The sequence below is a fragment of the Lactuca sativa genome, chromosome 3 (assembly GCF_002870075.4).
Source record: "Lactuca sativa cultivar Salinas chromosome 3, Lsat_Salinas_v11, whole genome shotgun sequence".
NCBI classification, from domain to species: domain Eukaryota; kingdom Viridiplantae; phylum Streptophyta; class Magnoliopsida; order Asterales; family Asteraceae; genus Lactuca; species Lactuca sativa.
The window spans coordinates 15,770,590-15,781,963 of NC_056625.2; the positions used below are offsets into that span (position 1 = coordinate 15,770,590).

The 11,374-nt window shown below is 31.7% G+C and overlaps 1 protein-coding gene across 2 annotated transcripts; it reads right to left on the reverse strand.

Annotated features, from left to right (window-relative positions):
• Positions 1–4,264: 4,264 nt before the first annotated feature.
• LOC111894259 (uncharacterized) lies at positions 4,265–7,959 on the reverse strand. 2 transcript variants are annotated; one of them, XM_023890333.3, is made up of 5 exons: positions 7,611–7,959; positions 5,475–7,133; positions 5,169–5,361; positions 4,846–5,074; positions 4,265–4,553 (listed from the first exon to the last, which is right to left on the reverse strand). In XM_023890333.3, the coding sequence occupies exons 2-4, from the start codon at positions 7,004–7,006 to the stop codon at positions 4,937–4,939; spliced, it is 1,863 nt and encodes a 620-aa protein (XP_023746101.1). In that variant the 5' UTR covers positions 7,007–7,133; positions 7,611–7,959; the 3' UTR covers positions 4,265–4,553; positions 4,846–4,936. The 2 variants fall into 2 exon arrangements, with proteins under 2 accessions (XP_023746101.1, XP_023746100.1); XM_023890332.3 differs by having other exon boundaries at positions 4,846–5,077.
• Between the last annotated feature and the right edge of the window lie 3,415 nt (positions 7,960–11,374).

Below are 11,374 nucleotides of genomic sequence, written 5' to 3' on the forward strand. Positions count from 1 at the left end.
ATACATAAAAATAGTATTGGAACAAAGTGATGCTATTGGTTAAGGGGAGAAGTTAAAGAGAGGTTTGGATTTTTGTGGCGAGTACGGTGTATTTGACCCCCTCTCTCTCTTTCCACTTTAAGGTTTTCCCTTTTCCTTTTCTTTTTTTCCTTTTACTTTTTCTTTTTTTATTCAGTGTTAGCGACCTCATTGCGAAGTTTTAATGCCTTTTTTGTCGTTTTGTTTCTCTTCGTCCTTTTGTCTTTTCTTCCTACATTTTTAAAAAAATCTGGCATAGATATTTTTTAGGGATAATGAGTTATGAGGTAATCAATTATATTTTTGTTTATTTTTATTCACTTTTTTATTATATATATATATATATATATATCAGTAAGTTTATAATATATAAAATGTTTAAAATGTAGCATTATGACAGTTAATTAAACGAAACTCTGGTTTCTGATGATTTCTATATTTGGCCAGTGGATTACTTTCAAATTTAGTAAATGAATTTTTTTTGTATAACTTTTTATAATTATTGAACTTTTTTATGCTAGTTCAACTATGTCCTCTTATCTACTTTTTCTGTATTTTTTGATATTTTTCATTTAGTGTAATGTTTTTTTTAATTTGCTTTTATAAATCGGTTCTCTAACTTTTTTTTTATGCATTTAAGTTTGTAAGAACTCATTTATTTTGCGTATCTATTTTTATATATTTATAAAAAAAATAAGGGTAATCATATTAACCGAAAAACCAAACCATAACAAAATTAATCAATTGTCCATTTTTTACTTTTAAAATTTTTATTTTTCAAATTAATCTTTTATGTGTGTATATATATATATATATATATATATATATATATATATATATATATATATATAAGATCAAATAAGAAGAAATTTTTTGTAGGAAGGTAAGAAGTTTTTTTTCTACATATTTTTTTCGCGAACAAACAAAATGAATCATTAGATGATTCATTTGTAAGATGATTCACAAGAAAAAATTCTCAAAAAAACATCTCGATGATTCATTTATACAATGATTTTGTTGTTATTCACTAAAATTGTCACAAAAGTGAATTTTTTCTTAATTTACTTAAAAATGAATCATAAAGATGTTTTTTTGGGAATTTTGTCTTGTGAATCATCTTACAAATGAATCATCTAGTGGTTTATTTCTTTTGTTCATAAAAAAATATGTAGAAAAAAAACTTCTTACCTTCCTACCAAAAATAATTTCTTACCGGATCTATATCCTATATATAGTCAAGATCAAATAAGAAGGAAATTTTTGGTAGGATGGTATATATATATATATATATATATATATATATAGAAAAGTTCAATAGAGAACCATAATTATTGGTTCTTCAAGGAACCAAATCTTTTTTTCAATGTCTAGAGTTTATTCTTTATCGAAAAAAAAAATCTAAAAATATATAAATTCATATATTAACATTGTGAATGTGAAAAATATTTATCGGATTCACATTGTGAATTTTCAAAGATTCACATTGTGAATTTGACGTAAAAAAAAGATCGAATTTGATATCATTGGAAAAATGATAAAAAGTTATGAAATTATGTATTTTTATTTATTTATTTATTTATTTTTTTTGATAAAATAAGTTTTAAAAGTTGAAAAAAAGATTGGTTCCTTGGTTAATTATTGTTCTCTATTGAACCTCACCATATATATATATATATATATATATATATATATATATATATATATATATATATATATATATATATATATATATATATATATATATATATATATATATATATATAACACTTGATGCAAAATATATTACTGAATTGTGTTTTAAATGTCTTTTCATTTTTAGAATTTTTATCAAGCAATTTATAACATAAATAAAAATATTTAAGGTTAAAGTTGAAGAATAAATACTTTACAAGTCAAAATTGAACAATAAATATGGGACGTAAGGAGTATATTATATCTAATTATATGAAGAATAAAATTTTAAAGGGTAACTATTTAGAATTATCTATGATAAATAATCTTCTATCAAGACAATTATATATACATAATCATTCACCTTTTATAACAATTGACTTTATGTTTTTTAATTTTTATAGAAAAGTATTTTTAATTTTATGTCACCTTGAACCGTTATCTAACCATTAACCGACTAAAACCGTTATCGAAAACCAATAGTAACCGCTACCCAATGGCTATTGAAATACATTAACCAATTGTAATGGTTATGGTTCGGTTTGGATCAATAACCAAACCAAACCACCCCATACACACCCCTAAAAAAAACAAAACTAATTGTGTGTGCATAAAAAACAGTTTCGGCTATTATTCCTTTACTTTTTACAAAGGATAACTGAGCCGTCGTTGGCATTTGATGCTTCGGGGCTTTTTTCTGTCCGCTCGTTGAGGATTTTGATGGCTGAAAATCTTGGAGTTCACAGCCCTTTACGTGATTTTAATTGGGTTAGTTGGGTCCCAATTAAGATCAATTGCTTCATGTGGCGAGTTATCATAAATCGTATTACGGTAAAAATTTAAAAGAGAGGGGCATTCCCTTAGTTTCTGTTGTTTGTCCTATGTGTAACATAGAGGATGAAGATGTTGATCATCTTTTCTTCGGTTACTCTTTTGCATCTTAAATTTGGAAATTGTTTCAAGATTGGAGTTTTGCATCTTAAATTTGGAAATTGTTTCAAGATTGGAGTGGTTTATTGATGAATTGTCCCGGAAGTGGAATGGAGTTGATCAAAGAGCTAGATGAACTTGTTCAAGGTAAGAAGAAGAAAAAGCTTAAACTTGCCTTAATCTATTTGGTGGTTTGGTTAATTTGGAAGACCCATAATGCCTTGGTGTTCAACAAAAGGAGAAGCTCCCCTTTACAAACGGAGGATGAGATTCAACTGGTTACATTTAATTGGATTAAGCATAGATCTTATTATAATTTCATTTGTTGGTTCGTTTTGGTGTATCTCCCCTTGTAATGCTTGTACCGTGTAATTTTGTCTAGCATCTTACTAGTCTTTTTTAATGCATCCGCCGTTCTAAAAAAAATGATCCATAAACACGAGGGAAATAAGGTAAGTTTTTTCTCAATGCGTTGAAAGTCACATTTTTTTCATGAGGGCAATGAATTTCTTTTTCTCAATGCATTGAAAGTCGGAATTTCTTTTAAAGACAAGATACTATAACAAGATAATTAGTATTAGTCCCCAAGTATTTAATTAATTAATTAGTGTTGTTTGCGTTAAGATATTTTGATAAGTAATTTACTATTTTTACTCAATTATGTATTAAACTAAACATTATATCCTTTTCGGAATTGAGATAGGTATTTATTGGGTTAGGTAAAGTTTTAACAATATCTATTAGTGGAGTATAAATCCAACTAATAAAATAACCATGTAAAGGAACAATAAAAAAATCAAGTGTTGGGCCTCTTGCAATTGAGAAATTTGTTCTCTATATTATGCAATAATCATGTAACATTTTTTGAAATTCTTTATGGGTGTGTTCGGCAAAACTAGCTGGTAGCAGGTAACTTGTAGTGCTTTGTTAAACGCTATATGAAGTAGCATTTGGATTTGGAGCGTTTTGATTAAACTAAACGCTAGAAGCTTGTAATGCCAAACGAGACTTTTTGTTTTAAACGGAGCGTTTTGTCAAACGCTCCGTGTCGAACACGTACTATGTGGGTAATTTGGTTAGCTTTAAGTTTCCTTGCATTTAGGTATATCCAAATGAACAATAATGTTCTATTTTTGCATCATACAATGTGCCAAATACATATATAACAAAATCTTAGAAAAATACATCCCACAAAACAATACTCGAACAAAGAAAATACAACCTTATATAAGTTTCCATTTTCAGGTTGCAAATCATGAGATCATTTTTTTAACCGTCAGTTATAGTAGATGGCAGATACAAAACAAAACAACAAAAACATAGCAGAAAGTAAATTAGAACAACTACACTAATCATCTAAATACAAAGTATTTCATATATTTTTCAAATGACTATATCCTAATACGAATTCTTTTTTTTTTTTATAATACAATACTATAATTTGGTAGAATTTTCAAAGTGCAATGCCTTGATAAGCAAATAAATGAAAGTGAATTGCTATTTTGTGCATTTAACCAAATACAAAATAAAAAAAGAATTATTATCACATAATTAAAATTTTTTGTTATACTCACTCAGAACAGAAAGTAACATTTTCAAGGGAATGAAAAACAAAATCCAAGAATGAGAATATTTGGAGGAGAAATAGAAACTCAAACAAAAAAAATTCCTGAGATTATAACAATAACATATCATCTGTATTAACACATGACAAAACCAATATCCTAAATTCTAAAAAAAAAACAAAAAGTAATGAACATGGTTTAAAGAATATATGAGTATCTGATTCTAGAACACAAATCCCATAGATATGCATATTGCAATAACTATTACATAATAATACATGTTACCTTATAATACCCAAAAAAAAAATGATTCACCAATTGGCTGTGTTGATTATGCCTTCAGTTATCTGAGATACGTACATATATTGTCTGTAACAGATGAGTAAGAAAAAATCAATAAGTTCTGAATCAACTTAAAACAATGGTCAAAGTTATTTGTAACACTAACAACCCATGCCCAAATTTATTAGGGCTTATCATTACATTCCATTATCATGTTTGGTTTGCTTGAAAATTTAAACATGTTGTTTGTAATGAAGATTATACAACAAATTATAAACAATTATAGTTATAATATATGTCATTCAATTCCATGAAGGAATGAAAATCAATAAGTTCTGAATCAACTTAACTCCATATATAATATAAGCAAGCAACTGACCTAGAATAAAGACCATGTCTTGAAGTTGTAAATCTCAATCTCATATTTTGTGGTTGTGGGGCATACAGCTAACAATGGTGAAAGACAGGTGTCATTGTAAAAGGGTTGCTCTTTCTGGGTTCATAAGGAGGAGATGCTGCATGTCTTTAGGAAGGACATTGAAAACCACCTGCAAATCTCCTTTAAGTTTATGCCATGTTGCCTCTGAATTATCAACCAACTTTTCAGACTGCTGCAGGAAAATTAACCACATGTATGTTATATAAATACCTTTAAAAAAATAGCCTCAAGTCAACAAGACAAAGATATGATAGGATGCATGCCTGCATTTCAAAAAGAAGATGCCTTTCAATTGCATGGAATTTCTCAACAATTTCCAATTCAGATGATCTGGAAATGAATTCTCTGATGTCAGCATGCATTCTTGCTTGCCTCCATAATCTATGCTGTTCTTGTTCAGCCACAGCTCGCTTTCTTTGAAACCATGGTTTAAAGTTATGCCCTTTCATAAACCGCCTTCAAAAATACACATCAAACTTTTATATAAAATGTTCCAACATATTTGATGGGATATCAATTATGCTACACGATAAAAAAATATATATCAAATAAAATGAAAAAACTATTACCTGTAGAGATCCAGCCAATTAGACCTCATCCTCTTGGATAAAAACTTCCCAGGACCTCTAGTGGATAAGCTTGCAAGAAATTCATCACCATCAAAAGCAGTTAAAGGAGGTGGATCAAGAAAAGGAGATGACCCCACAGATGGCGTAGTAACTCTAAAATAAGGGCCAAATGGAGCTAAAAAATTTGTAGTAAGCTCCAAGAAATGGCGACGAAGTATCTCATTATTAACAACCGACATTGACTCTTCTACCCTTGGAGATAATCCAGCATCAACAAGCCTATTCAAAATAGATGTGTCCGGTTTAGTAATTGGCATATAACTACTCCAGATAGCTTCCTTGTGTTCTGTCATAAGACAAAGTGGCCCATCTCTCCTTAACTTCACAGCACTTAACAAATTCGAAGGAGAAAACTTCTTCAGATTTGGAAAGTTAAACCCTTCCGGCCTGCCCGAAAGCCTGCCCGTGGATGCCCGTGAAGAAAAACCGACCCTGCCCGAATTCGGAGCCGGGCTTCCAACAGAGACAATGTGGGGTACATTACGAAGAGATTTCAAGAAGAAAAGATTCGTGACCCCTAAAAGAATTGGAGGGAAAGTTTCACCTTCTTGGAGGGAATTCAAACGGGCAAAATACGGGTCGTGGATAGTGAAATACGGGCGAAAGTCAACACTGATGAAAAGTGGGGCAGCTAGACTTATTAAACTAGCAACAGCTTCACAGCACTGTGGGGGTGTTGGTGCTATAATCAATATAGGCTCACCAATTAATAACAGTTCCCATAATAACCAAAGTTGTAATAAAAGCCCACGAAAAATCCCGAAAACATCTGAATCATGAAAGAGGCCATGTGGGATTGATTGATTTGTAGGAAGAAGTGGGGCCATGGAGGAAGCAGACTCTTCAAATGCCACCTCGCCATCGAATGACAAGCTATGGACAGGTGGCAGGTTGACTTTAAGTGTTGCGTTTCCTATAGGAAGCTCCATGAGTTGACCGGGTAAAGGTGAAGACCATGTTGACATAGAACCAGCAATATAATCAATGGCTTTTCTTCCAACATCAAAATACAAAGGACCCATGATTTGTAATAAAGGTTTAAATAAACTGGAATATGGACTTCGTGACAGAATCACAACTGATTTCTGTTCGCCACCTCGTTTCAGTCTCTCATCGTGTCTTTGTCTATTGAATACAAAACCGTATAAGTATTTGGATCTAGATTCATTCGGTTTTTTATGTGTCTTTTCACCTGGAAGATTCCCTCGCCTTTGTGTTCTGAAGAAGAACATGGAATCATGGATGCTTGATCGGTTATGGTGTTGGGATACTGAATCAGGGAATGAACTGAAAGCAATGTCGAGTTCTTCTTCAGGGGTAAGACAACCAGGTGGATAACATTCTTCAATGAGTTGACCTTGTTCAAGATCGAATCTAATAATGCAAAATGCAACAATCCATTTTTGTACAGATTCTGGATCCACATATGCATTGGATTCTGTCCTGGCTGTAAATGAAGGTGACCTGCTCATTGCCAGCTAACAAGATGAATCTACTCTTTCAATATAGCAATCTGATATCCATCATCTATCTTCACGTTCATCAGAAGCTAGAAACTTGGCAGAAATAACTTCATACAAATGTTTCGTCAATTTGAACCTAGGAAGCATAAGAAGCCGGGATCAATTTAGAGATTATTGAAAACTGTTATATACTTCAGTGTTACAAGTGTAAAAATCAAAACTTGAATACTAAAAAACATATATTTGCATCAATGATAAAGACCTATCCAAACATCTAGGGCTTCGATTTGGAAGCAGATGTACGATAAGTGCGGCGTCTAAGGTATTGAATGCAAAAATGAAGAATACTTGGATACCGATATAAAAGTAAAGCTTGAAAACAAACTATAACTATCTGATTCATAGAGTAACACAAAATGCATACAATGTTCAGACTTGAAGTACTCAATTCAACGGGATGTCACAAGGGTTAGACTGTACACATGCAGAATGGTCAAAATTAGACCTAGAAATAGAGAATCAATTGATCCGAGAATTACAATTCATGTAAGAAATTAGCAGATCAAATAGATAATCTGGCGAAAGGTCGATAAAAGGGTTTGTAATTAATAACCTGAATTTGTTTCCCCAAACAGGGGTGAATCCAAATCGGGAGAGAAAGCGATGCAGTTAGAAAGAGAAGTGGGTGAGAGCAGGAGATCCTAGAAGAAGAAATGCAAAAGGGTTTTGAGGCGATTGGGTGGGTACTGGGTAGATACACTTACTAATGGTCTTCAATGTCTTGATATGATGTGAAATTTTTGACTGATTTTGAATGCAGAAGAAACGAATTTTCGAATAAGTTTTGGGGTGGGGTTTGTTCTCTTTCGATTAGGCAGTATTTTTCATTGCTATAAATTTTGAAAGCGGAGGAAACGGGAGCTCTGCCCTTTCTGATTACCTTTAGATGACAATCTCCACATAAACAAATCGACATACATAGGTATTTTGGATTAAGTTGTTAGTTTTTTAAAAAAACAAAAGGGTTTTTGTCATAAAAGCCCCCAAATTTACACAAAAAAACCGGTTATGCCCAAAGTCGTTTTTTTTTGCCACAAATGTCTCAAATACGGGAAAATTGGTTCGATTTTGCCATTTACCATGATTTTACCTTCTATGGCCGGTAGCCCACCTGGTCTTCTTCTCAACATCCTCTCTGCCTTCACCACCATCTTCGATTTTTCCCTTCACCACCGTCTGCTTCTTCAATCGACAGGATCCAAAGAAACAAGAAAAAAATTGCATCTCTCTCACTCTCCAAAATCGATTGAAGGTTCTTCTTCCTCTTCTGGTTTTTGTTCACCAATAATAGGTGGGGCTTGATGATCGATTGAATGTATATGTATGTTTGTGTTCAGAGTTCTTTGAGTTCTGAATTCAATTGAAGAAGGTTTGGTGTGTCTCTAACCCAAATTTTGTTTGAATTCTTCTTGTTTGAGTTCTGAATTGTGTTTCCAAAATTTCGTTTCAAGAACAAAAACATCTTGTTTCCAAAATCTCGTTAGGTGGATAAATAATAATGTGGTATGATCGAGCTTATGATTGAAGAACCGGATTTGCAGGTTTGTTGATATGGAAGCAAGCATTTGGAAGAAGGAACAGAGGACAGAGAATACGAGCATTTGCATACCGGAATGCTTGATTCGTTAAACACACAAATTCCGACCAGACTGGGCTTGACATTTTGTCGAACAGTTGGAACGCACCATTAGAAACAAGTACAACTCGAAGATCCAATTGATTTGGGGTTGCTATACTTCTCCAATAAACAATATTGTTTTCCCACTTGAGTTCCAAATCGTCGATGGCTCCAATTCTCAGACTGTAAAAACTCCAAACAAAATTGTGTTTGAGTTCTGAATTGTCTTTAGTTCTGAATCTGAAGTCATTTCCTTGTTTGAGTTGTTCTGAAAATCTTCTTTGAGTTATGAATTCTTGTTTGAATGTGTGTGTATGTTTGTGTTTCAGTTAAGAAACCACGTGTGTTTAAGTGGAGAAGATGATGGTGGTGTGATGATGGATTTCTGTGATGGAGGGATAATGATGGTGTTGGGTGGTGGTGGATGATGGATGGTAGTGGTGGTGATGGTGGATGATGGACGGTAGTGGTGGTGGTGGTTTGTGTGTGGCTGATGGTGGTGTTGGTGGCAAAGGGCGGTGGTGGTGGAGGTGATAAGTAAATATAAGGGCTTCTATGACAAAGGTGACTGGCCCAGAAGGTAAAATTAGGGTAAAGGGCAAAATCGAACCAATTTTCCGGTATTTAAGGCATCTGTGGCTAAAAAAACGACTTTGAGCATAACCGGTTTTTTTGTGTAAAAATGGGAGCTTTTATGACAAAAACCCAAAAACAAATAGACTTAAAAAAAAGTATTTATAAAGCTGATAAACACTTTTAAAATAAATTTTTATCATTTTAAAAAGTTATTTTTTACGGTTCATTTATTTATAAATATAAAATACTATGATACCTGCATTAAAATCTAACCTTTATAGTTTATTTAAAATTTAATATTGTTATGTAAAATATTATATGTGAAAATACCAATTAGTTTAAATATATAAACATGTCTATTTTGGCATTATATATATATATATATATATATATATATATATATATATATATATATATATATAAACTAATTTAAACACATTTTTAGAACTTTAGGACTTTTTGTAAAAGAACTTTTTACAAAAGTTATTTTTTAAAATGTGTTTGGATTAACTTTTGAAGGGAAAAAATCAAAAGTTAAAATGTTTAGTTTAACTTTTACATGTAAAATGACAAAAAAAAGACATGTTTAAGGTAGATGAGGGGTATATTGGTAATTTAATATTTTTAGTTGGTGAAAAGTTGGGAAAAGTCAGGTAATCGTGACTTTTCAAAAAGACTCAAATTACTCTATGGGAAAAGTCATTTACAAAAGTCATTTTCCTTTTACCAAACATCTTTTGAGACTTTTTCTAAAAGATAAAGTCAAAAGTCATTTAAGAAGTTAAACCAAACACCCTCTTTACCAATTTATAGCATTTTGTCATCATATAAGTTAAACCAAAAAAATTTTAAATAAAGAATTTATCAACTTATAGTTTTTTATCACCATATATGTTAATTCAAGTACTTAAAAAAATTTGTTAGCTTATACTAGCTTTTTTGACACCAAATAAGCTAATTTAAACATTTAAAAAAAAAAAAAAAAAAAAAAAAAAAAAAAAAAAAAAAAAAAACTCAATTTGGTCCTTACATAAGCTAATAAACATTTTTATCTAATAAATGTTTATTAAGTTAACTAATTGTTTGCGGACGTTAGTTGGTGGTGGTTCGAACCTAAATGGGGGAACCGGGTATTTTGATTGGAGGGTCATCGACTTGTTCAATTTTTGTGGTTTCAATACAATGAGTCAAAAGAATATGTGGTTTTAGTATGCGATGTTTTGGGTAAGATCCATTGAAGTGTTTGTGGCTAGGAAGTTTTCTCGTTGCGTTTCTCATGGATCCGTCGGAGTCCTTCGTGGTCAGGGAGAATTCAAGAATTGGTCGGATCGTGGGTGCAGCATGAGTTACCAACAAATCTTTGTCTTTGTAACATCCTATTTATGATGGTGTTTTTTCCACTCTTAAATTGAGGTTTTTATAGTCCATAAGAAAGTAGAAGGATGGGGAAGTAGGAAGCCATTTATCACATTTGCTGAAAATCTGGAATTATCCGCAAGAAGCACATAACTCCTCTTAAAAAGGGTAGCGTGCTTCCGGCCCAATGGGCTAGTCGTGTTTTTAGGGTTTTGGGGCTATTTAAACACACTTAAGCCTCTAGGGTTGGATCATTTGCAGTCTCGATCACCCCTATACAATGTTGTAACACCTGCATTTCTTACTATGTATTAATAAAATATGTAATTATCGTTGGTCAACAATTATATTATTTTTATGAATAAATGAAAGATAATCATTTGAGTATACGTGATTTGTGTGTGTGTGTGTATATATGTGTATATATATATATAAGTTTATAAAATAACATAATTATTAGAGCTAAAATAAGCATAAAAAATAAAATATTATCTAGTATAAATAATCTAAATAAAGGTTAAAGTAATCGTGATGGTGATTCTGTACATATAAAGAACGTTCAAATCTGACTTCGTATGAAGAAGTTATGATTCTTTGAAGTTTCGTGTTCAACTCAATATGGCAAAGTGTGTTGTAAATAGTGAATCGGAGATGGGTTGCCTATTAGCTTAAGTAATCTAAATGAAAATTGTAGTATTCGTCGATAGCTACGTGTGGATATAAACACCGTAGAAAAAGAAGCTTGTATGACGAATATATGAAATTTT